This window comes from Bos mutus, chromosome 1 (genome assembly GCF_027580195.1).
Source record: "Bos mutus isolate GX-2022 chromosome 1, NWIPB_WYAK_1.1, whole genome shotgun sequence".
NCBI classification, from domain to species: Eukaryota; Metazoa; Chordata; class Mammalia; order Artiodactyla; family Bovidae; genus Bos; species Bos mutus.
In genome coordinates this window covers 69,203,713-69,231,558 of record NC_091617.1, presented here as the reverse complement: position 1 = coordinate 69,231,558, position 27,846 = coordinate 69,203,713, and the positions used below count along the sequence as shown (strand labels likewise).

Sequence of the window (27,846 nt, the reverse complement as noted above, 5' to 3'; positions counted from 1 at the left end):
AGCTCTAAAACAGGTTGTGCATCTTCTCTTCTAATTGCAGTTTTATGGGAAGATCTCCTTCCCTTCATTGTTAGAAATCAAAGGTAGGTAGACTTGACACGTGGGAGAAGGCAATGGCAACTCACTCCAGTACTCTTGCCTGGCAAATCCCATGGACGGAGGAGCCTGGTAGGCTGCAGTCCATGGTGTCGTTAGGAGTCGGACACGACTGAGTGACTTCACTTTCACTTTCATGCATTGGAGAAGGAAATGGCAACCCACTCCAGTGTTCTTGCCTGGAGAATCCCAGGGACGGGGGAGCCTGGTGGGCTGCCGTCTATGGGGTCACACAGAGTCGGACACGACTGAAGTGACTTAGCAGCAGCAGCAGACTTGACACGTCACTTCAGTAAGAGCGAGAGTGAGGAAACTTTGTATGCAGAGAACCTCTGACTGGCACAAAAAATTCCCTGACAGTTATAAAAAGTTAATGTTTCAGCCATTCATTTTGAAATTAAGAGTAAAAATTCTGTTCATTGAGTACAAAAAAGCAGTTAAATATATTTTAGTTGTATTATAACTAGGTGAGATGAAAGAGTGGGAAAGACACTGGAAAATGTTCTAAGATGAGATTGACATGTCCGCAAAGAAGAGATAGGTGCAAGGAGATGCAGATATACACAGTGAGATAGAAAGACAGGCTGGCAAAGACAGTGGTTTTCACTGAAGGATATTTTACTCATTCTGTGAGACTCTGGAGAGTAGAATGGAGACTAATAAAATGAAGTTGTAGGGAGATAGATTCAGTAAAATCATTCAGAACCAGGAGAGGAATAGAAGGGACTGTCTTGAGAAGAGTGCCTTCCCTATTAATGAAGATGTGCAAACAGGCTGATGACCTGTTTCTAAGAGTTATAAAAGCAAAATTCATGAACTCTCAACGAAAGCTTTGACCTATGGTCTGTGATATTTTATTAAATGATTTATGAAATTTTATGACTTTGGTGTTGGGGAAGACTCTTAAGAGTCCCTTGGACTGCAAGGAAATCCAACCAGTCCATCCTAAAGGAGATCAGTCCTGGGTGTTCATTGGAAGGACTGATGTTGAGGCTGAAACTCCAATACTTTGGCCACCTCATGCAAAGAGCTGACTCATTGGAAAAGACCCTGATGCTGGGAAAGATTGAGGGCAGGAAGAGAAGGGGACGACAGAGGATGAGATGGTTGGATGGCATCATCAACTCAATGGACACGGGTATGGGTGGACTCTGGGAGTTGGTGATGGACAGGGAGGCCTGGCATGCTGCGGTTCATGGGGTTGCAAAGAGTCGGACACGACTGAGAAACTGAACTGAACTGATGACAGTTTGACATTTTGAAATAGGCCATGTTTCATTTTCTCAGCTGGAGGTATTTTTTAAATGGAATTATATAGTCCTTTGTTTGTTTTGTAGTTAGGTTTTAAATAGAGGGCTACATTCACTTTACAGCTCAAAGTTTCTTTATCTCTAAAATTTATTTTTTTTCCTTTCCCACATTCTGAGCTTTATCAAGACATGGGCTACAAGTAGAGGGTGAGTTTGGGGATCTGAATACTTGTGTTAGGGGTGCTCAAGACCACCCCTAGATTTCATGATTCTCTAGGACTCTACTTGGTACTTAGGGTGCTGTGTTGTATTTTCTATGGTACTATGTTGTGATTTCTTCCTGTTAACTAGTTCTATAAAGAAGCATGCTCAAAAAGGATTGTTACCTCTAAATCACTACCACAATTTTGGAAAATGTATAAAATATTATAAGAATAGATGCCTTTTAGGTGTAGTTTCCATTAGTGAATATGAAAGATTTAGTTCTAAATTCTTTTTTTTAATTTATTTTTTATTGAAGGATAATTGCTTTACAGAATTTTGTTGTTTTCTGTCAAACCTCAGTTTAGTTCTAAATTCTTCCTGATCTCTTCAGATTGTAGAGGTTGTTTTGTTTCCATTTATTAAATGCTGGACCCTTTGCTGAGTGCTCTGTCTATATCCATGTATTTAATCATCACAAAACCTAATGAGGTAGGAATTATCATTTTACATGTGAGAAAACTAAGGTATAAAGAGGTTAAGTGATACATTCACTGTTACAACTAATAAGGTGCAGATCAAAACCTAGATCGGGTCGTTTCATTCATTTTGAAACACCCTCTTTGTATCTTTCCTTTGTAGAGTACTGTCACAGAAAGTGCAGTGTTTTTGAAGGATGACAAATGTTCCAGAGCCACCATTAATGTTTTAATGGTTTTAATGTTTTAGCTTGTTAAATTTTAGTACCAACAGCAGATAAACAATAGCTAGTTCATTTCTCCTCCTATTTCCTTTGGATCAAATTGAGAATGAGGGAATAAAAGGATATGTCTGTGTTATTAGAAACTCCAGGATCTATTCCTTATTCCAACTAAGACCACTCGTATCTAATGCTTTAGGCCAGAACTAATCTGGTACATGTTTCTGGGGTGATGGAGTTGTTCTATAATCTGTACTGCCCCATACAACAGTCGTTAGTCACATGTGACTATTAAACATGTGAAATGTGGCTAGTGTGACTGAGGAACTAAATATTTTTATTTTGGTTAATTTAGATAGCACATATACCTGATGGCTATGTGTATATACACATCTAACTGATTCACTTTGCTGTACAGTGCAAAGTGACACAACATTATTGTAAAGCAACTATACTCCAATAAAAATTAGTTTAAAAAAAATTTTAAGTCACCAGCAGAATGAGAAACACTTGTGTAAGCCAACCAAAGAAAGACATTTGATCAGGAAGGAAGGAGAGGTTTTATAGTAAATAGAAGACAAAAAAAAAAAAAAAAAAAAATCCTAATTGCTACCATCAAAGTGAAGAATGCTATGAAAACCAACAAAGACACAATGAGATGATCAACAAATCCAAAATCCAGTTTTTTAAAGCACCAGTAATATAGTAAAAATTCTAAAAATTTGATCAAGAGAAACATTGGCATGGTAAAAATTTTAAATAAACACATACACATAAATATACACATGCTTTGGAAATGAAAAAGAGTCGGTCCATCTCATGAAAGCTAGAAAATGAATAAAAAAGCATAAGGGTGCTAATATTTCCATCTTAACAGGAAGCCAAGTGATAATGTGGAAAGTATATGGGACATGAATAGAGGTTTGCTTATACAGGACCTCAGACAAACTATATAAATAAGTAAGGAGAGGGAAGAAAAGAAGGCGAAACATAATGTAGGTTAAATTATCACCTTAAATGGCAGGAGTGTTTTATCTAACTTAGGAAATAGTAGTTTAAGCTTACACTTTAAAAAAAAATTAACATGTATTTAATTGGAGGCTAATTACTTTACAGTATTGTAGTGGTTTTTGCCATACATTGACATGAATCAGCCATGGGTGTACATGTGTTCTGCATCCTGAACCCCCCTCCCACCTCCCTCCCCATCCCATCCTGCAGTAACCATCAAAGATAAAACAGGGTTGGGGTTGATGGAAAGAAAATGATGTAAGACCAAGTTTTTATTATATGTCCTCTTATACTGTTTTTTTCACCCTGACACTTGAATATTTAAAAAACTAAAATAAAAATGCTATTTAATCAGTAGGACTTAAAACAATAAAGTCAAACTGGTTACATTTAACATGGTTTGACAAAGTGCCTTCTAATCTGACTTTGATTTTGCCATTAAAGAGGCAAAATAATCACATTCATCGACTGTAGCTGTAGCTCAAAGTTATGTCTTTATTGTATATAGTGTAGTCTAATGAATATTTGCTGGTATTTAGAGGCTACTTTTATTGCATTTCACCTAAAATATGTCATTAAAAAAGAAATGCCTATTTGCAGGGCAGGAATAGAGATGCAAATGTAGAGAATGGACTTGTGCACATGGAGGGGAAAGAGAGGGTGGGACAAATTGAGAGAGTGGCATTGACATATATACCATACCATGTGTAAAATAGATGTACTTCCATATATACTACTTGGAAGCTGCTGTATAACACAGGGAACTCAGCTTGGTGCTCAGGGATGACCTACAAGGGTGGGATGGGGAGGGGTGGGAGGCTTGAGAGGGAGGGAATGTATGTATACATATAACCGATTCACACTGTTGTATAGCAGAGACTAACACGACGTTGTAAAGCAATTATATGCCAATTAAAAAAAAATCAGCGGGCTTCCCTAGTGGCTGATTGGTAAATAATCTGCCTGCAACTGCAGGGGACACAGGTCCAGGAAGATCCCACATGCCACAGAGCAGCTAAGCCCATGTCCCGCAACTCCTGAGCCTGCACCTTAGAGCCTGTGCTTCACAACAGGAGAAACCACTGCAATGAGAAGCCCATGCACCACAACTATAATAGAGAGTAGCCTTACTCACCGCAGCTAGAGAAAAGCTCATGCAGCAACAAAGACTCAGCACAATATATAAGTAAATTATATATATAAATAAATATATATCTATTAAAAAATCAGCAAATGATAGTTCTTCCCCCCCGCCACAAAAAAAAGTGTGTTTATTGCAGAAAGAAAAAAGAACAGTAAAAGTTACTTTAAAATAAATTTAAATAGCACATATAGCTATCAGACATATTGGACAGTACAGAGAAGGCAATGGCACCCCACTCCAGTACTCTTGCCTGGAAAATCCCATGGACGGAGGAGCCTGGTAGGCTGCAGTCCATGGGGTCACTAGGACTCGGACTCGACTGAGCAACTTCACTTTCACTTTTCACTTTTATGCATTGGAGAAGGAAATGGCAACCCACTCCAGTGTTCTTGCCTGGAGAATCCCAGGGATGGGGGAGCCTGGTGGGCTGCTGTCCATGGGGTTGCACAGAGTCAGACACGACTGAAGCGACTTAGCAGCAGCAGCAGCTCTAGGTCAGAAGTTCAAACTTGCATAAGATGCAAACTTTAGCATGCATCAAAATCATGTTAAAACACAGATTGCTAGGAATTACCCCCGAGTTTCTGATTCAGAAGATCTGGGTTGGAGTCTTGAGAATTTGCGTTTTTAACAAGTTCCCATGTGAGACTGATGTTGTTGATCCAAATGCCACACTTTGAGAAGGATTGATTTTTGTCAGCTGGTTCCATTGGGAAAGAATATAAGTTCCCCATGGTTTACCTGAATTATATACAATGAAATAATTTTTTAAAATGCTTATTTCACATTGTTTAGTTCTCAGAAAAACATCTGTAGTACCTTAACATTATCATTTTTTTAATTCTAAGATCCAGTCCTTTTTTTTCTTTTTAAGAACGTCGGACTAGAAGCTTGGTTGGTTCTTTATTGGTCAAAATGGTAGAAATGACAACTCATCCTAAAATAAAGTCAGGTTGGCCTGGTCTCTTGACTGCTAAAAATTGTTCTCCATTCTGAGAATTGTTAGGGAAAAATAGTTTTAGTTATTAGAGCAACTTATATAAATTAAAATATACTCCTACTGCCAAAAACCTGTAAAATCTTCTGCTGTTTCCAAATTAAGCCTGGGGTGATATGGATAGATGGGTAGATATTTAGAGATTGGGAAACATATGTCCTGTTTTGCCTGGGATGGTCCAGGTATGATTGTTATTATTTATGATTGTATTAAAATAATCAAAGAGAATAATTTAGTTGATCAAAGCAAATTTTATTTCACATAGGTAGTCTCTAAGGAATCCAGAGAACTGTAAAATAAAAGAAAAGGTCTATAAGCAGGAAATAAGGAAGAAATACTCAGCTTAGGTTGATGGGCTGACGTTAGTATCTAACCGTATTTAGAAAGATCAAGGAAACAAGTATAGAGCCCAGAGTTGACTTGGTGGTTGGAGATGGCTGACTGGATATGCTGTGGTTCTGGTCAAGTGGAGCATTTACACAAACATGAAAGTTATCTAAGTTTTAGTTTGATGAGTTATCTAAGTTTAGTTTCCATCTTGAGACTCAAAATTTATTTCAACACTTATTTCAAAATGTCCTGATATGGAATGATAAATTTTGTGGTCACCCTACTTAGAAGAGACAAGGGAGAATAGAGTAGAGTCCTGCATCCCATGTTGGAATAGCCAAGAATTTAATTTACTTTCCTGTATAGCATCTTTAGCTTTACCAGGATACCACTACCCTGAGACACCTTTATTGTTTCTTGGGTGCTATTTTTGAACCTTGATTGGGTAGGCATATCTTTTCTCCTGCGTAAATATTTTGTTCTTTTTCTATAAACATAAAAGACTGCATATCTCGATTTCAGGAAGTCACTCTTGAGTCTGCTCTCAGAGGTGGTCCTTCTTCACCTTTTAATAATTAACTCTACTCATTTGTCAATATTTTGTCAATATTGAAAAAAACTATTTGTCAATAGTTTTTTCCAAAAATGTCTATGGAAAATCAATTTTTTGTTTTCAACCCTAGATCTCTGTTCCTGTTCCTCTAGCCTGGTGGTCACCCTCTGGCTTCTGCTAGGCAATCTGTTTCCTCTGCTGGCTGGATTTCTTCTGTGCGTATGGCATTAGGAATGGAAAAGTGAAATCTAAAGACATTCCTTTGTGTCATGTTCCTCTGAACAAAGCACAAAATCTGGCAAGTGCCAGCCTGTGTGGATGGTGGAAGTGGCATTCCTGACTTTGGCTTGGAAGTGTGGACCACAATCAGATCCTGAAGCAGAGCTTCACAGCGGTCACTCCTCATCAGCAACCCAGCAGCCTCAAAGTTTGGAGGAGAAGGATTTCCAAGTCTCCGAGTCTCTTTACATTTCAGGATATATAACCTTCTTGAAATTTTCCTTTGAAAGTGGGATAAAAGGTGAAGATTTCAGTGATTACATACCTCAGCATTTCCATTAACCTAAAACAATGGGAGAGTTCATCTCTGCTGCAATAATTTAAAGAACAGCTAATTGTTCCAAGATTATAAGTTGTGGACCCTGTCCTCAAAAGTATAAATTGTCCTTTGACTTACAGAAAATAATTTGATTTCTACATAAACTGTTATACCTAGTTTAAATTTAATGACTGTACATAGTATACCTAAATCATTGTTCTAATGAGTTTTTTTTTTAATTTTTGTTTTGCTAAATCTTATGATTTAACCTTTTTCAAAACAGCTGTGTGGCAGTTTCCTGCTGAACCATTATGTGTTGGTAGCCCTCTTCTAGCTATATCCATATTCACTGATCTTCAGAGAGTAGCTTCCAGTTGTATTCTCCATTAGTTTAATAATGACTTGAAAAACTGGGAAGCAGAGGGAGAAAAATATTCTGCCCTGTGAATCATTGAAGACATGCAAATTGAATAAAACCTAATTATATGTTTTTCAGATAATAGTTATGACAACTGCTATCCAACAAGAATAGAACTTTCCTTTTTGACAAATGAAGATAAAAAGAAATTATGGTATAGACAGGGATGCAGTTATTTTTAGGTTGGCTTAGAAACTGTTAGGTTTGGAGGAGCCTGGTAGGCTGCAGTCCATGGGGTCGCAAAGAGTCGGACACTACTGAACGACTTCACTTTCACTTTTCACTTTCATGCGTTGGAGAGGGAGATGGCAACCCACTCCAGTGTTCTTGCCTGGAGAATCCAGGGACAGGGGAGCCTGGTGGGCTGCCGACTATGGGGTCGCACAGAGTTGGACACGACTGAAGCGACTTAGCAGCAGCAGCAGCAGTAAAGTGTAGGTTTGGTGTAGAGCCTATCCGATAGGGTCCACTTTACCACACAGCGTATGACTTAGTCCATAGAAATCAGAAGATTGCTTTGTAATGTCCTTTACCTCTTGTATTTGACACTCTTTATGTCACCCATTGATTCTGGTTCCCAGAAGCAGTTCTGCCATGATACCAGAGCTGCCCAACCCTATTTAGTAATCCCAATGTGAAATTCTTTAATAATGAATGATGTCCAGTTTTTCTTAAAAAGAAAAAAGAAACTTCATGAGCTCTAAAGCTGTGAAGTCCTATGGCATTATAAACGTAGCCCTTGAACAAACATTAATTCATTAATTGGTTGGCCCTTTAATTCAGCATACAGTTATCAAGCATTCAGTTTAAGAAATTGTGCTAAGTGAACAAACAGCATAATTACTAAGAAATAATTCCAACCTACTATTTGGCACTGGAGTCAAACAGCAACTCCAGCATAAAGGAAAGTCACCTCTTTTTTTTTAAGTGCATATATTTAAAATACTTATCTGCCTACAATTTTAAATTGGAGGTTTTTGTCTTTGTGAAATGCTGGGAGTCTCTAGCATAGCCAACCTCAACTGAAGAAGAGCTAATAATAATGGTGTTTCTGCCTTTGTCCTGCATACTTTAAATCATGCAAATCAGAAAAATGTAGAGTATATTTTTAAAGAAAGTTATAAATCTAAGCATATATACCTAATGTGATTATGAATCATTGCAAAGTTATATAAATAATTTTACCAAAAATAATACGGATTAATAATATATTTGAGACTCACAGTGATAGGTTCAGTTATATTTTGACTGTTGTGCAGTAATCCCATTTAGGTAGTATTGTTTCTGAGCATGGTGCTTTTTATACTTGAAATATATTTTTGCTTTATTTTTATTGATATAATTATATTTGCACTAATGAATTTCTGAAGAAGATATTATAGATGACATTTTTTCTATCTATATTTATTAAGCTTGGTATCTGGTAGCCCAGTGTTTCCTCTGCACAAATGTAGAATCTGATACAGCATAATGTTAAGAAATCTTGAATTTTTGAGGGTAACTAACTGTGCTGGTGTCTTCCTTCCTCCTCACCAAGTTTTGAAAATGGTTGCTTGTCACTGATTGTGCATAGTATACTCAATGAAGATTTAGAAAACGACTGAACCTTTAAGAAATTTTAAAAGGCATAGTTTAGTCACTTAGATGATGAAATTCTAAAACAATATTCTAAAAACAAAAATTTTTAAGTCTGAAATTTCAGTGCAGAATTAGTGGACTGTAATTCAGCTTTGAACTGAAGAACTTGAAATGACCTAAATGTCAGTATCCTGTGGCAGGTGATTCCCTTTATGTTTGCAAAACCAGTTCACAGAGAGACTGCAGCCATGGTGGAGGGAGGTGGGGCAATAGCTAATTTGATGATAGCAGACTGAAGTCCCTTTCTGATTCAGAAGGGGCCAAGTGCTTATAAAAACTGACTACCTCAGTTTTCATTTCAGACTTAAGTTCATTTTGATAGTATTAAGGTCCCAATGTCAAAATTAACAAGTGAATTTATCTCTCAGGTTTTCAAGAACAGAATTTATAGGAAGGAAGCAAAAGCCATGTCGTTAGACTTGAGCTGACAGCTTTAAAGAAACTGACAAGCAGTTAGGTAGTCTTAGTATAGATCTCTCTGTATTCTCCTGAAAAACATCTTTTCCTAAAAATGTTATAAATTATGCTTAAAGTTAGTTTCAGCCTAATATATTGGCTAAGAATTTATCAGTATTTGAAAGTGAAACATAATGAAGTTTAAATAGTTATAAGATACATAAATAAGTATTCCAGAGTATTCCATAAAATTTTATCAATATTCTCTTCAATATTAGAAGACTCACTGATTGAGACCATCTGTAAAATGACCATATGCTGTCTCAGAATCTTTCCAGCTCTAATATTCTGTGACTGATACTCGTGCAGAATTGCTCGGTCACTGCTGGCTCTGGCCTGCTTCCTGGAGTACGCCAGCTTACATCCCCGTCGTGTTCATTGCAGTGTCCCGTGCTCAGTGCCTTAGCACTGTCCTTGTCCTTGGACGCTGAATGGAGAGAGAAGAGGGTGTTTGAGTAATCTTGGCAGGATGAGGTGGACTTCAGTCACAGCCCCACAGACCTGTTTCATAGTTGGCACCTGTCATCCGTGCCAGGTCCTTGCAGCCAAGAGGACTAATGTATTTTAATAAAGTCTGTGTTACTTGTTCTCAAGAAAGAACTTACCTGAAAGGATGACCTTTTTTTGATACATTTAGTCAGGGTTGGGGAGGGAGTGGTGAATTATTTTCTTTTTGTTTACATTTTTAATAAAGTAGATTTCAGAACTAATCTTTATTTGTGGTATTTAACTTTAAGTGTAATATATTACCTAGAAAAAACAAAGCTTTAATAAAAATGGAAACTAATTTGCATCTTGTCTTTACTTAACACCATCAATTTTTTTTGGAATGATTTATAAACATTTATTAAAATAGAAAGCTGGAGAATTTCCTGGGGGTCCAGTGGTTAGGGCTGAGCTTCCACTGCAGCAGTCACAGGTTTGATCCCTTGTCAAGAAGCTAGGATCCTAAGCTGTGCAGAGCAGCAGCCAGTGAATAGTTGTTTGCTCTTGTATCCCATGGGCATCCATCTGGCTGCCTGTTATGTCTGACTGGTATCATAAACGCCCTTGAAATCTTCAGGACAACAAACATCTTTGGTTAGAACTGGTTCCTTGCATTGTAGTCACTACCTCTCTTCACACCCCAAAGAAGTTATCTGTAGAAAAAAAAAAAAAAAAGAAGTTATCTGTAGAAAAAAACATGTACCCATCATCAAAAAGTCAGGCCAACTGCTTTTGACAGGTCAAGGATTCAAGTTCACCTCTTCAACTTCCAGTCAAGTCTGCTTAACAGCTGTCTGCTCATAGATACAGCATCCAGCTTGAGCTTTAAGACCCCAGCAGTAGTTGTCATCCTGCTGGTACACAACTGCCCACCAGAAGCCATGAAAATCCACCTTGGAGTCATGCCTGCCACGGTTCTTAGCAGCAGAGAACAACTCACAGGAACAGCCAGCTTGCAGCCACGAAAGCCGTCAGTTTTTTAAACCAGGTTAGGAGAAGGCAATGGCACCCCACTCCAGTACTTTTGCCTAGAAAATCCCATGGATAGAGGAGCCTGGTAGGCTGCAGTCCATGGGGTCGCTAGAGTCGGACAGGACTGAGCGATTTCACTTTCACTTTTCACTTTCATGCATTGGAGAAGGAAATGGCAACCCACTCCAGTGTTCTTGCCTGGAGAATCCCAGGGATGGGGGAGCCTGGTGGGCTTCCGTCTATGGGGTCGCACAGAGTCAGATACGACTGAAGTGACTTAGCAGCAGCAGTGGCAGGAGTACAAACCTCAGATGGTGAAAGAATCTGCAGTCAATGCAAGATGCCTGGGTTCGATCCGTGGGTCAGGAAGATCCTCTGGAGAAGGGAATGGCTACTCACTCCAGTATTCTTGCTTAGAGAATCCCATGAACAGAGAAGCCTGGTGGGTTACTACTATCCTTGGGATTGCAAAGAGTCAGACATGACTGAGCGACTAACACTTTGAGGAGTACAAACACATCTATACACTTTATATGGGGACAATGAGGTGATTATTGTGAAACATAATTCAATTTTTACTTTAAACTGGAGTAATATTGTCCTACTTAAAGACTGGGGACAAATGTTATGTAAACCTATAGGGAATAACCCTCCTCAAATAGTTAAGCAGAAAGAGAGCGGACTAAAACAGTTCAGGGCAGCTGTCTGTGGCTGAGGATGATTCCTGCCCTATGAGTTTCGTGCTGTGAGCCAGGACCACTCTGTGTGTTCAAGTACCACACTCTATTTGTGGCTGTAATCGTGGAATGTGATTCTTCATCATAACCTGACTAGTTTGAGAGAACGTACCTGGGGCATGCCTTCATGTGTACGCAGAGCCGTCTTGCCCTGGGGGCTGGAGCTAAGCACCATGAAATGGACTGAATGTTGCCTGTTTAACCTACTTGCTGAGTAGATCTTATCAGGAAATTTTAATGATAATATTTAGATTTTTTTAAATGTTTTAAGTATTTCATATAAGTACTAAAACTATGTACAGAGTTTAGTAAATTATGTATTTACTATATATATATATCAAACTACGTATGGAGTTTAGTAAATTATATAAAAAAACTATTCACAGAGTTTAGTAAATCCAATATTATTTGCACAATGTACTGAAGATAAAGCCATCTACACCTCATACATTACCTGTTTATACTCCCTTTTTGTATATTCATAGAATATAGCTTATTTAGTAGGTGTCATTGCTTCCCTGGTGGCTCAGCTGATAAAGAATCTGCCAGCAATGCAAGAGATCTGGGTTCGATCCCTGGGTTGGAAAGATTTCCTGTAGAAGGGAATGGCTAAGCACTGCACTATTCTGGCCTGGAGAATTCCATGGACTGTATAGTCCTTGGAGTCACAAAGAGTTGGACACAACTAAGCAAATTTCACTTTCAGAAGGTATCATTACATAAACAAGTCTTTTGTCCACACATCTCTGGTAGATACGCTGAAATGGAGAGGTTTATTTAAATCAGCTTGTTAGTGGTCCATCAGAAGTTCATTCTTTAATGTTTAAAATAAACTGGACATATTTGGAGATAGAAGTTCAAATACACTATCTGATATTCTGGTAGATGACCAATACCATTCTCATTTTGTATGTATAGAAATGTTTTGTTCTGCCTATAGACCTTGATATATCTTAGATTTAATGCCATTTTCACATCCAATGCCACTAACAGCCAGTTTTTTCAATTTCAACAGAAACATTAGAGACTCAATGTTCTAACGTCGTCGTCTTGTTTGAGAATCACAGTCAAGAAGGCTACAGGTTGATAGGAAGAAATTTCACATGTGATTACACACACGGGTGTTCATTAGTGTGTATATAGTGACAGCTCTGATGTATTTGGCTGAGAATATGAAAATTTACTGTAAGTGGGGTAGCTGCAAATAATAGAGCAAATGCCTCACGCCTCAGCAGTTTGCCAGAGCCTTGAATCTTTAATAGAAGTCAGATAAAACAGGTTATGCCACTGCTCTAAAATGATATTGGTTAGTTGTGAGGCTTAATGCTTGTTATTAAGTGTGTAAAATCGGCATTTCTTACAATAGGTTTGACAAAGGAGTAAAGGGAGAGCCAGTAAGTCTATAGGTGTTAAATGATCCTTAGGAATAAGCATCATGGAAAGAAAAATGAAGTGAAATATCTAAGGCAAATCAGTCCTCAGTCTGATTGAGGTGAGTCAGTGGCTTCGCCACTCTGGGATTTTGCTCCAGAACCCCAACATCAGCAGTGTGCCCCACGCCTGGTCTCCACAGATGGGTTTTTTCCCTCCTTTTTGTTCTAACTTACCCTTTCACAGCTGCCCTCCAACCCTAGGCTGTGATCATTCCTCCTCCTGTTTACCCGTTACCATTTCAAAACAACCTGGTTTTCTCAGGTACATACACATACCTATGTGGTGGTATTATTAACTGGGAGTGGTGGCGAGGGGAATCTTACCCCTCCCATCTTTTTCAAGGATCGATTTGAAAAGAGGGAACCAGCAGCTCTCACTAATTTGTCAGAAACCCCTCCCTCTGCAGTTTGCTTCTGCTGTTTTATAGTTTTCATGCCATCATTTAATTCCAGGTCTGGAATGACAGTGCCTGGTGTGGCTGCCGTGCACCATGGCCCAGGAGCCATGGTGGTGAAAATGAGCAGACTAGCATCTACTGAGCTCAGGAATCGGAGCAGGTCAGCTTCAGAGAGGGCAGGCACTGATCTGGATGTGGCTTCCAGCTACTCAAGCCAGAAGCATAGATGCAGAAGTTATTAGTGCCCTGGAGAAGGAAATAGCAATCCACTCCAGTATTCTTGCCCAGAGAGTCCCATGGACAGAAGAGTCTGGCAGGCTGCAGTCCATGGGGTCTCAGAGAGTCAGACACAACTGAATGACTGAGCACAGCACAGAGGAAGAAACAGATGGTGAAGGTAAGTCTAAACTCGAGAGTGAAGGCCTAAGAATTGGGTACTAAGAAATGACTCAGGAGGGAAACAGGAGCAAGAGGGTGCATGCAGAATGACCAGGCCACTACTGCGACATGGGGAGGGGCTGCCTTGTGTTTTTGCCTCCAAGGTGTAAGCGCACTTGAGAGTACCTTCTGATGCTTATCGAGGTACTAAATCTAGTGATTGAGCATTGAAGTATTTGTTGGGTACTTACAATGTTCAGCGCATATTTAGCACCAACTCTGGCAGGCACTCTGCTGGGAACACAAGAAACCGACAGACATGGTCTTTGTCCTAGAGGTGGTGAAGGAGGGGGACAATTAAATGATTGTTTCCTCAATACTCTGTAATAACCTGTATGGGAAAAGAATCTGAAGTAGAACAGCTAATCCTTTGCAAGGAGCCATTGCAGACTTCTGCTCACTGTGAAGACAAGGAATATAAACCTTTCTTATACCCTCTGTGCCCCTCAGCCTCCTCCATCCTTACTGCCTCCCCTTATCTACATTAGATCACATGGTCCCCCATTTCACTCTACTGCAGTGGCTCTCAAAGTGTGAACTGTGAGTTCAGTTCATTTGAGTTCAGTCGCTCAGTTGTATCTGACTCTTTGCAACCCTGTGGACTGCAGCACACCAGGCTTCCTTGTTCATCACCAGCTCCTGGAGCTTGCTCAAACTCATGTCCATCAAGTTGGTGATGCCATCCAACAATCTCATCCTCTGTTGTCCCCTTCTCCTCCTGCCTTCAATCTTTCCCAGCATCAGGGTCTTTTCCAATGAGTCAGTTCTTTCTATCAGGTGGCCAAAGTATTGGAGTTTCAGCCTCAGCATCAGTCCTTCCAATGAATATTCAGGACTGATTTCCTTTAGGATTGACTGATTTTATCTCCTTGCAGTCCAAGGGACTCTCAAGAGTCTTCTCCAACACCACAATTCAAAAGCATCAATTCTTCAGCACTCAGCTTTCTTTATGGTCCAACTCTCACATCCATATATGACTACTAGAAAAAACCATACCTTTGACTAGATGAACCTTTGTTGGCAAAGTAATGTCTCTGCTTTTTAATATACTGTCTAGGTTTGTTATAGCATTTCTTCCAAGAAGCAAGCATCTTTTAATTTCATGGCTGCAGTCACCATCTGCAGTGATTTTGGAGCCCAAGAAAATTAAGTCTGTCACTGTTTCCATTGTTTCCCCATCTATTTGCCATGAAGTGACAGGACCAGAGGCCATGATCTTAGTTTTCTGAATGTTGGGTTTTCAGCCAACTTTTTCACTCTCCTCTTTCACTTTCATCAAGAGGCTCTTTAGTTCTTCTTCACTTTCTGCCATAAGGATGGTGTCATCTGCGTTTCTGAGGTTATTGATATTTCTCCCAGCAGTCTCAATTCCAGCTTGTGCTTCATCCAGCCCGACATTTCACATGATGTACTCTGCATATAAGTTAAATAATCAAGGTGACAATATACAGCCTTGACATACTCCTTTTCCCAATTTTGAGCCAGTCTGTTGTTCCATGTCCAGTTCTAACTTTTGCTTCTTGACTTGCATACAGGTTTCTCAAGAGGCAGGCCAGGTGGTCTGGTATTCCCATCCCTAAGAATTTTCCACAGTTTGGCATAGTCAATGAAACAGAAGTAGATGTTCTTCTGGAATTCTCTTGCTTTTTCTATGATCCAGTGGATGTTGGCAATTTGATCTCTGGTTCCTCTGCTTTTTCTAAAACCAGCTTGAACATCTGGAAGTTCTCAGTTCACATATTGCTGAAGCCTGGCTTGGAGAATTTTGAGCATTACTTTACTAGCGTGTGAGATGAGTATAATTGTGCAGTAGTTTGAGCATTCTTTTACATTGCCTTTCTTTGGGATTGGAATAAAAACTGACCTTTTCCAGTCCCGTGGCCACAGCCGAGTTTTCAAAATTTGCTGGCATATTGAATGCAGTACTTTCACGGCTTCATCTTTTAGGATTTGGAATAGCTCAGCTGGAATTCCATCACCTCCGCTAGCTTTGTTCGTAGTGATGTTTTTAAGGCCCACTTGACTTCGCATTCCAGGATGTCTGGCTCTAGGTGAGTGATCACACCATCATTGTTATCTGGGTCATGAAGATCTTTTTTATATAGTTCTTCTGTGTATTCTTGCCACCTCTTCTGAATATCTTTTGCTTCTTTTAGGTCCATACCATTTCTGTCCTTTATTGTTCCCATCTTTGCAATGATGTTCTTTTATGCTTATCTGTAAAAAAAACCAGAAAGAACATCTTTTTGTGGCTCCTGGACCAGCTGTATTCCTCAGAATGCAATTTTTTTTTTTTTGGCCGCACTGTGCAGCTTGCAGGATCTTAGTTCCCTGACCAGAATAGAACCAGTCCAGGGAATTCCTATAAAATGCAAATTCTTTGGCCCCATCCCAGATCTGCTGAATCAAAATCTCTAGGGTTGGGGCCCTGCAATCTGTGTCCTAACAAATCCTCTAATTGATGCTGTTGAAAACTCAAATTTGCAAATTACTGCCCTTAAACTCTCTGGTGCTTCTTACCAAAATCCACTTGGTAAAATCCCAACTTTGGAGGAATCCTATTATCTGCCTTGACCTTACTTATACTAGATGAGCCCTACTAGGGAAAAACACTAAGCTGATTGTATGTGTACTCAACTGGGTTTTGCCCAACAATCTTATCTTCCTCTAGTCACTTCCTCTCCCATGCTCAAGGTTGCCAGAATTAGTGAAGAAAAACCCCAAACCAGGACACACAAATTTTAATTTCAAATAAGTTCAGTTCATTAACTCAGTTGTGTCTGACTCTTTGCGATCCCATGAATCGCAGCATGCCAGGCCTCCCTGTCCATCACCAACTACCAGAGTTCACTCAGACTCACGTCCATCGAGTCAGTGATGCCATCCAGCCATCTCATCCTCTGTCGTCCCCTTCTCCTCCTGCCCCCAATCCCTCCTAGCATCAGAGTCTTTTCCAATGAGTCAACTCTTCGCATGGGGTGGCCAAAGTACTGGAGTTTCAGCTTTAGCATCATTCCTTCCAAAGAAATCCCAGGGCTGATCTCCTTCAGAATGGACTGGTTGGATCTCCTTGCAGCCAAGGGACTCTCAAGAGTCTTCTTCTTCAAAAAAAAAAGTCTTCTTCAACACCACAGTTCAAAAGCATCAACTCTTCACTGCTCAGCTTTCTTCACAGTCCAACTCTCACATCCATACATGACCACTGGAAAAACCATAGCCTTGACTAGATGGACCTTTGTTGGCAAAGTAATGTCTCTGCTTTTCAATATGCTATCTAGGTTGGTCATAACTTTTCTTCCAAGGAGTAAGCATCTTTTAATTTCATGGCTGCAGTCACCATCTGCAGTTATTTTGGAGCCCCAAAAAATAAAGTTTCTCACTGTTTCCACTGTTTCCCCATCTATTTCCCATGAAGTGATGGGACCAGATGCCATGATCTTAGTTTTCTGAATGTTGAGCTTTAAGCCAACTTTTTCACTCTCCACTTTCATCAAGAGGCTTTTGAGTTCCTCTTCACTTTCTGCCATAAGGGTGGTGTCATCTGAATACCTGAGGTTATTGATATTTCTCCCGGCAATCTTGAATCCAGCTTGTGCTTCTTCCAGCCCAGCATTTCTCATGATGTACTCTGCATATAAGTTCAATAAGCAGGGTGACAATATACAGCCTTGACTTACTCCTTTTCCTATTTGGAACCAGTCTGTTGTTCCATGTCCAGTTCTAACTGTTGCTTCCTGACCTGCATATAGGTTTCTCAAGAGGCAGGTCAGGTGGTCTGGTATTCCCCTTTCTTTCAGAATTTTCCACAGTTTATTGTGATCCACACAGTCAAAGGCTTTGGCATACTCAATAAAGTAGAAATAGATGTTTTCCTGGAACTCTCTTGCATTTTCGATGATCCAGCAGATGTTGGCAATTTGATCTCTGGTTCCTCTGCCTTTTCTAAAACCAGCTTGAATATCTGGAAGTTCACAGTTCACATATTGCTGAAGCCTGGCTTGGAGAATTTTGAGCATTACTTTACTAGCGTGTGAGATGAGTGCAATTGTGCGGTAGTTTGAGCATTCTTTTACATTGCCTTTCTTTGGGATTGGAATGAAAACTGACCTTTTCCAGTCCTGTAGCCACTGCTGAGTTTTCCAGATTTGCTGGCATATTGAGTGCAGCACTTTCACAGCATCATCTTTCAGGATTTGAGATAGCTCAACTGGAATTCTATCACCTCCACTAGCTTTGTTCATAGTGATGCTTCCTAAGGCCCTTTTGACTTCACATTCCAGGATGTCTGGCTCTAGGTGAGTGATCACACCATCATGATTATCTGGGTCATGAAGATCTTTTTTGTACAGTTCTTCTGTGTATTCTTGCCACCTCTTCTTAATATCCTCTGCTTCTGTTAGGTCCATACAATTTCTGTCCTTTATTGAGCCCATCTTTGCATGAAATGTTCCCTTGATATCTCTAATTTTCTTGACGAGATCTCTAGTCTTTCCCATTCTGTTGTTTTCCTCTATTTCTTTGCATTGATCGCTGAAGAAGGCTTTCTCATCTCTTCTTGCTATTCTTTGGAACTCTGCATTCAGATGTTTATATCTTTCCTTTTCTCCTTTGCTTTATTTAATTATTATTTAATTTCAAATAATCATATACTAAAAAATTATTTGCTCGTGTCAACTACAAATTGGCACTTACCAAGAGCATTGCTAATGACTGAACAACCAAGGCATTTGCCATCTGCCTCTATGCAGATTGAATCCTGTGCTGCTATACCTGTTGACCTTCAAATACCCCTGACTGAGTTCACGGTAGAGTGAGGCACTCTGTGCTCCAGGAAATCTGGTGGGACAGGTCTTTAGATAGTTGGATGTTTTTAGGAATAGATTTTATGATGTCAATCTTTGTATCTCCTCTTATCTAGAGAAGCACTAAATCTGTTAAAGGTGACATCAGATCCTCATGACTAACAAAAAAACCTTTTGTAAAATGAGGGCTGCTTAATGGCATTGAACTACCCACCGCCACCCCACCCCCCCTGCCTGTTAACCAAAGCTGCTTTGGAGCAGTCTCTCAGAACTATCTGAGATGCTGCCTCCCGGGCTGCAATCCTCATGTTGCCCCAAATAAAACTTAACTAACAACTCAAGTTGTGCATCTTTTTTAGTCGACACTTCTATCTGAAATTCACATTTCACTGAGCAACCTATATTTTTATTTGCTAAAATTAGCAACTGTAACTAGGAGATATATATATAATCAGTATGCAGGCAGTTGGGAAGCGAGCAAGCACAGGATGGAGCCAACAGTGAAACCATGTCAGTCCTTGTTGCCTCTGACCTTGATGGTACAGATGTCCTGGAGAAGCTAGGACCCTCCAGCACGAACTAAACACACACACACCTGGTCCAAAAGCCAGAGATGCTGCAGGAGGATTCAAAGGAAGATGGGACAGTTGGAGTCCTGTCTGATGCCTCACACCAGCAGGGTGACCCAGCAAATAAATAACAATGTGTTTGCAAAATGATTGTTGCTTTACTTCTGTCCTTAATCTCCCCCGGGTATGTCTCTGAACCATGCTAACTGGAAACACACAGGGAAAGGAATTTTGGGATAAGTAACAACCTAGTCAGGGTGATGCATTGTACTCCACCACACCCATTCTTCAACTTAAAAGAGGCTTGATATTAAATGCCAGTGACAGATGAAAATTTTACACAGCTGCCCTTTACATAGCAGCCCTTTGGGAGAATGACGTCAGCAACATAGTAGGGTAAGATACCATCTTTGTCTTTCCTCTTCAATCTACAACCAGTAAAACATCCACAACACAGCAAGGGGCCTCTGTCCGAAACACCAGGATGACAGAGGATTACACACATCTGTGTATCTACGGGTAGACTGGAACACACAGAGGAAGTGGAATTAGGGGAACAGCAGACAGTGCCTGCAATCCTGGCCCTCTAGCTATGGCAGCCCACAGCCCCAGAGAATCCAGTGGTGGTACTGAGACCCTGGCCTCTCTGTACAGTGCTGAATCAAATCCTAGAGACAGAGTTTGGGGTGAAATAGAAAAGGATAGCTTTATTGCTTTGCCGGGCAAAGAGAGACACATCAGGTTTCTGCCTCGAAAAATTATTATGTCATCACCTGGGAGGATTTGATGAGGGTTTTATAACAACTCTCCCCTTTCAAAGGTTTACATGATAGGGTGTGCAGGGCTTTCACTCCCTTAATCTCTTCTCAGGTGGGTCTCCTAATCTAATCTCTGGTCCATTTCATCTTGCTTCAGATCTTTCTTGGCTGCTCCTCCCATAGCAACTGTTCTGAATCTGCCTTTGGGACTCAGGGAAGGTCATGGAGGCAGAGTCTTGCCTACAAGAAATGGGAGACAGCAAGGCCTCCATGTCTGGGAGCCCCACAGGGCCCGCTCGGTTTCAGTAGCTGCAGGAGAGGCAGTGCATACCACTCCAGTCTCTCAGGCACAGTGGCACTCATGGCCACAGGGAACTGGACAGCAGTGACAGTGGGACCTGGGGCCCTGGCCCTCCAGCTGTGGAAGCACCCAGGACTCCAGCCCTCGACCCTCCCAATGGCAGCAGCAGAGCCCAGGAACCTAACACCAGACACAGCAGAGGTACCTTGACCCTGGCTCCTTTCCCTCCCCTCCTCCTTGGCTGACAGCAACAGAGCCTGATTCCATTTGCAGAGGAATCACCCACCATCCTGGTGCTTCAGGTGGGGTAGTGACACTGGCAGCATCAAAGGCTCCAACAACACCAGAGACACAGGCAGTGATAAAGGACCACATGGAGCCCCGCCTCTGATGGAAGCAATGGAGAGCGGCAAGTGCTGTCTTCCACCTGAGGCAGCCAGGTAAGAGAAACCAAAAGTTTGTGCTATATCGCCACCTGCTGGAAAGTAGAAGAAAGGCCTCTAATTTTTAATTAAGTTGAATTGTTAGAATCAAATAGAAAGGTGTTCCCTGTTTCAAATGAGTTGGCAGAGGTGCTGAGTAGACATTTTCCCAAAGAACACATACAGATGAACAACAAGCAGATGAAAAGGTGTTTAGCATCACTAATCATTAAGTAAATGCAAGTCAAAACCACAATGAGATATCACCTCATGCCTGTTAGAATCCTTATTATCAAAAAGGAAAGTATTGTTGAGTATGTGGAGAAAAGGGAACTTACGTATAAATAGAAAGATATTTCATGCTCATGGATTAAAAGAATTAACATTGTTTGTTTAAATGTCCATAATACCTACGGCAATCTACAGATTCAGTGCAGTCCTTATCAATATCCCGAGGACACTGGGGACAAATACTGTTAGTAGGAATGTAAACTGGCACAGCCACTATGTACAGCAGAGTGAAGGATTCTCAAAAAATGAAGAATAGAAGTACCGTATGACCCAGCTATTGCACTTCTATGTATTATCCAAAGAACATGAAAACACTAATGCATGCAGCCTTATGTTCACTGAAGCATTATTTACAATAGCCAAATGTGGAAACAGCCTAAGTGTCCATGAATGGATGAATGGATAAAGAAGAGGTGATATATAGATACATATAAAATGGAATATTGCCTAGGAATAAGAAAGATGAAATCTTTCCATTTGTGACAACAGGGATGGAGCTTGAGAACACTAGGCTAAGTGAAATAAGTCAGACAGAGAAAGACAAGTATCATATGATTTCACTCATATTTGGAATATTTAAAAAATAAATCAACAGGGCTTCCCTGGTGGTCCAGTGGTTAAGAGTCTGCTTGCAACACAAGGGACGCTGGTTTAATCCCTGGTCTGGGAAGATCCCATATGCTATGGAGCAACGAAGCGCATGCACCACAACTGCCGAAACTGTGCTTTAGAGCCCATAAGCCGAAACCACTGAAGCCTGTGTGCCTAGAACCTATGCTCTGCAATAAGAGAAGGCACCGCAATGGGAAGCCTGTGCAGCACAACAGAGAGTAGTCCCTGCTCGCCGCAGCTAGAGAAAGCCCTTGCACAGCAAAGACCCACCACAGCCAAAAAAAACATGAACAGAAACAAACACACAATGCAAAGAACAGAATAGTGGTTACTAAAGAGGAAGAGGCCAGGGGGAGGGCAAAATAGATATGTGAGATCAACTGTACAGTGACAGGAGGAAACTCCATTTTGGTGGTGAGCATACTGTAGTGCATTTGTTGTTCAGTCAGATCATGTATGTATTGTAATGTATGTATTCATATTTGTAGTGCATTTGTTGTTCAGTCAGATCATGTATGTATTGTAATGTATGTATTCATATATCTATGTAAGTAAAATGTATGTGAAGAGTTTATAGTTGAATCTAAAAAAAAAAAAACACAAATGAATATAACAAACAAAAACAGACTCACAGGTATAGACAATAAACCAGTGGTTACCAGTGGGGAGAGGAGTCGGGGAGGGGCAAAATGAACTAGGGAATTTAGAGGTACAAACTACTAGGTCTAAAATAAATAAGATATACAGATATATTGTACACACAGGGAATATAGTCAATATGTTATAATGATTTTACAAGGTGTATAATCCATAAAAATAATGAGTCACTGTTGTACAACTTTATTGTACAACTATACTTTAATAGAGTATATTAGAAGTGCTTAAATAGAAAGGATTCAACAAAATGTAGCTATTTCTTTTCTTTTTTTTGATCTTTTCTTGTCCTTTATGTCTTTTTGTGATTTTTTTATATTTTATTTTTTACTGAAGTAACATTGGTTTATAATATTACATGTTAATGCATACAACATTGTATTTCTACTTCCGTATGCACTACATGCATATCAATCCCAAAGAAGGACAATGCCAAAGAATGTTAAAACTAACATACAATTGTGCTCACTTCACATGCTAGCGAGGTAATGCTCAAACTCCTTCAAGCTAGGCTTCAACAGTACATGAACCAAGAACTTCCAGATGTACAAGCTGGATTTAGAAAAGGCAGAGAAACCAGAGATCAAATTGCCAACATCTACTGGATCACAGAAAAAGTTTTTATGAGTTCTCCCCCTTTCTCACTGAATTAGCTACTACTACCTATGTCTAGGCTGCAGACCCTTTAATCTATACCTTCAGTTCTAGTCTCTGATTCTTCCTCTAAATTTGTGTTTCTTGTTTCTCACCAGAAAGCACAGCCAACGCCAAATTATCTTCACTTGAACAATTTTTCCCAGCTTTTCAACAATACCATCAGTGCTACCTTCAATATATTTCTGGTCCCTGAGCTCACTTTCTTAAAATCATCTCCATCTCTCTCTCTTTCTACTTGTCAGATATCATATGTACACATCACTCCTCTTTCCCAAGAAAAATATTTCAACTCCTAGTGCCATATTTTAAAAAGTATATTAGCAAATTATGTTTGAGAGTTGCCAAGAGAGTAGATCTTCAAAGTTCTCATCACAAGGAAAAAAAAAATGTTTTCTTAACTATGTATGGTGACAGATGTTAATTAGGCTTATTGTGATCATTTCACAGTATATATAAATATCAAATCTTTATCATCTGAAACTAATATCATGTTATATGTCCATTATATCTCATCTGAAAAATCATACTGTGGAAAAAAGAAAGTACATTGTCAAATTTGAGTAAATTAGAAGGATCAGGATGATGAGAGCCTGGAAACTGGCATAGTGAACATATATGTATATCAAGGAAATAGGCATTTTCCTCTTTTAGAACAAAAACCTAAGGTTTATCACTGGGAAGAAAAAGTTCTTTCTCTGTAGGCTTCAAAGTACAGGCCTGATCCATAGGAAGTGGATTTCTGCTTGAAAAAAGGAAACATTAAGGACTTGAGTCTCTGCCAGTGAGATGTGGTACAGCCATCTGGGATTCTCTGTCTTTGTCTCATCTGCTTGCTTCTTCCATTCCCATGTCAACAGGGAGGAGGAGGATTTAAGCTAAAAAGACATAGTCACCATCTGCTATGAGAATCTTAAGGAAGCAGCTTGCTAAGTTTCAAGTATGCGCATACTTTGTTGAATGATTTAAGACTCTGGAATCATATGCTCCCATTTTGAGCCTGTTTGAAACCTGGCTTCCTAGCACCAGTGACATGAAAGCTAAAGGCTGCTCATGGCAATGAAGGGTTTATAATCCCCCTCTGAGTCAACCAGACTCCTCAACTCATAATATTGCCTTTAATAATAAATTATCTAGCACATTCATTTTCAAGGCAGTCAACATCAGCAAGACAGAGGCTTTTCTTTTAAATGATCCTTCTGCTTTTAAGAGTACGAGGACCACAGCAAAGATAGTTTGCAGATGGATCCCACTGGCCTGAAGACAGAAGGTGTGGGTAGGATGAAGCAGGACAGGCTTCTGAGGGTTTAGCATAGGGGGAAGGGTAAAAAAAAGGCAGAGGGCAGGAAGAGGTGCCTGCCTACCCATCCAAAAGGAAACTGCGCAGCAACAGAAAAGAAACATATTGCTCCGTCCTCCAGGCTCTGAATGTGTTGACCATGCTCCACAAATGGAGCAACTTGAGAACAAAAGTGTACAGGGCTTTTGGGCACTGGACCAAGAGAAGGTAGAATTGATGGCTGACCTGCAGGCGCCAGAGCACGTGGGATCTTTCTTGCATCATGTGGAATCTCGCATTGCAGTGCACGGACTCTCTAGTTGTGGCATGCAGGCTTACTTGTTCTGTGCAGTGTAGAATCTTACTTCCCCAACCAAAGATTGAACCCATGTCCCCTGCATTGCAAGTTCAGTTCAGTTGCTCAACTCTTCGTAACCCCATGGACTGCAGCACGCCAGGCTTCCCTGTCCATCACCAACTCCCAGAGCTTACTTAAACTCATGTCCCTCAAGTCGGTGATGCCATCAAACCATCTCACCCTCTGTCGTCCCTTTCTCCTCCCGCTTTCAATCTTTCCCAGCATCAGGGTCTTTTCCAGTGAGTCAGTTCTTCCCATCAGGTGGCCAAAGTATCAGTGTTTCAGCTTCAGCATCAGTCCATCCAATGAATATTCAGGACATATTTCCTGTAGGATTGACTGGTTGGATCTCTTTGCAGTCCAAGGGACTCTAAAGAGTCTCCTCCAACACCACAGCTGAAAACCATCATTCTTTGGTGCTCAGCTTTCTTTATAGTCCAATTCTCACATCCATACATGACTACTGGAAAAGCCATAGCTTTGACCAGACAGACCTTTGTTGGCAAAGTAATGGCTCTGCTTTTTAATACACTGTCTAGGTTGGTCATAGCTTTTCTTCCAAGGAGCAAGTGTCTTTTAATTTCACGGCTGCAGCCACCATCTGCAGTGATTTTGGAGCCCAAGAAAATAAAGTCTCTCACTGTTTCCATTGTTTCCCCATCTATTTGCCATGAAGTGATGGGACCAGATGCCATGATCTTAGTTTTCTGAATGTTGAGTTTTAAGCCAACTTTTTCGCTCTCCTCTTTCACTTTCATCAAGAGGCTTTTTAGTTCTTCTCTTCCTGCCAGAAGGGTGGTGTCATCTGCGTATCTGAGGTTATTGATATTTCTGCCATCAATCTTGATTCCAGCTTGTGCTTCATCCAGCCTGGCATTTCACATGACGTACTCTGCATATAAGTTAAATAAGCAGAGTGACAGCATACAGCCTTGACATACTCATTTCCCAATTTTGAACCAGTCTGTTGTTCCATGTCCAGTTCTAACTGTTGCTTCTTGACCTGCATATGGATTTTTCAGGAGGCAGGTAAGGTGGTCTGGTATTTCCATCTCTTTCAGAATTTTCCGCAGTTTGTTGTGATCCACACAGTCAAAGGTTTTGGCACAGTCAATAAGGCAGAAACAGATGTCTTTCTGGAACTCTTGCTTTTTCGATGGTCCAATGGATTTGGCAATTTGATCTCTGGTTCCTCTGCCTTTTCTAAATCCAGCCTGAACATCTGTAAGTTCTTGGTTCACATACTGTTGAAGCCTGGCTTGGAGAATTTTGAGTATTACTTTGCTAGTGTGTGAGATGAGTGCAATTGTGCAGTAGTTTGAGCATTCTTTGGCATTGCCTTTCTTTGGAATTGCAATGAGAACTGACCTTTTCCAGTCCTGTGGCCACTGCTGAGTTTTCCTAAGGTCTACTTGACTTCACACTCCAGGATGTCTGGCTCTAGGTGAGTGACCACACCATCGTGGTTATCTGGGTCATTAAGACCTTTTTTGTATAGTTCTTCTGTGTATTCTTGCCACCTCTTCTTAATCTCTTCTGCTTCTGTTAGGTCCTTGCCATTCTACCCTTTATTCTGCCCATCTTTGTATGAATTCTCCAGGCAAGAATACTGGGATAGATTGCCATTTCCTTCTCCAGGGAATCTTCCTAATCCAGGATTCAACCCTGCATCTCCTGCATTGGCATGCAGATTCTTTACTACTGAGCCACCAGAGATGCCCTTTTTATGATTATATATTAAAATTTTCTGAATATAATTGGTTCTGTTGTTTGCTTTAAAGACCTTTGGGATTCTTTTTGCCACATCCTCATCAAAATTCCTCAGTTTTTACTTTCTAATATGTCCAGAGTACACTCTGTTCCCACTGTCTTAAATTTCAGGCAGACGTAAGACATAGCACCTGCCAGTGCTTATCCTTCCTGGTTTGTTTTGTTAAACTCTAAAATCAGTAGATTGTGAAACAACTTCACCATATATTTGTCCCAGGTCTTCCCCTAAGGCTGATAAGAGTTGATAAAACTAGTTTAGCTGTTCCCTATGTTACGCTACAAAGATCTCAGAGTAGTTTTCTGCCCCAAGCCCCTGTAATTAAACATTTTGTCTTTTATGAATCTTGGGATTCATAGGATTTACACTTTTTTTAAATTAATTTTTATTTTATATTAGACTATAGTTGATTTACAATACAATGTTAGTTTCAGGTGTACAGCAAAGTGCCTCAGCTATGCATACACATAGATGGATTCTTTCTCAGATTCTTTTCCTATGTAGGTTATCACAGAGTATTGAGTAGAGTTCCCTGTGATATTCAATAGGCCCTTGTTGATTATTTACTTTATATATAATAGTGTGTATATGTTAATTCTAACCTCCTAATTTACCCCTCCTCCATTTTCCCCCTTTGGTAACCATAAGTTTGTTTTCTAAGTCTGAGGACTTAGGCTTTTTACACTGTGGCTGTGTGATTTCACTAAAAGCTCTTCTTTCCTTGGTAGAAAATGTTCATGGTTTATTCATTTATCTTCTTTTTACTTCTATTTAAAAATTGTGGTAAAATATGTATAACCTCAGTTTTGTCATTTTAACTATTTTTACATGTGCAGTTCAGTGGCGTTAAGTATGTTCACAATGTTGTTCAACCATAGCCAAGGTTTCCAAAATTTTTCATCTCCCCAAAAAGAAATTCAGTGCCTATTAAACAATAATTTCCTTTTCCTACTTCCCCAGCCCTAGCAACTTCTGATCTACTCTCTGTCTCTATGGATTTGCCTATTCTAGTTATTTCATGGGAGTGAAATCATCCAATATATGTTCTTTTGTCTGGCTTATTTCACTTAGCATAATGTTTTCAAGGTTCATCTGTGTTGTGCAGTGTGTCCAAACTTAATTTTTATGGTAAAATATCTGATTGTACGTATATATCAGATTTTGTTTATCCACTCATTTGTTAATGAACATTTGGATTGTCTCTACCTTTTGACTATTGTGAATAGTGCTGCTATGAATGTTGACACTGAGTCCTTGATTGAAATTCTTTTGGGTTTATACTTAGAAATGGAATTACTGGGCCATATGGTAATTCTATGTTTAACTTTTCAAGGAATTGCCAAATTGTTTTCCACAGCAGCTGTATCATTTTACATTCCCAGAAATGCATGAGATTTCCAATTTTTCCACATCTTTAATGAAATATTTTATTTTTTATGTTTTATTATAGATCTTCTAATGGGTATAAAGTGATATATCATTATAGTTTTGATTTTTGTATTTCTTGATGGCTAATGATGTTGAGCATCTTTTCATGTTTATTGATCATTTGACTATCTTCTTTGGAGAAATGTCAAGTCCT

General features: G+C 39.9%; 1 protein-coding gene across 1 annotated transcript in view; it reads left to right on the top strand.

Moving 5' to 3' along the window:
- The window catches only part of LMLN (leishmanolysin like peptidase), a 50,281-nt gene extending 40,183 nt beyond the window's left edge, over positions 1 to 10,098 (top strand). Inside the window, exon 17 of the mRNA XM_005911887.3 lies at positions 6,413 to 10,098. Within this exon, the coding sequence (XP_005911949.2) occupies positions 6,413 to 6,513 (101 nt within the window). The 3' untranslated portion in view covers positions 6,514 to 10,098. The remainder of the gene's footprint in view (positions 1 to 6,412) is intronic.
- The last annotated feature ends 17,748 nt before the right edge of the window (positions 10,099 to 27,846 follow it).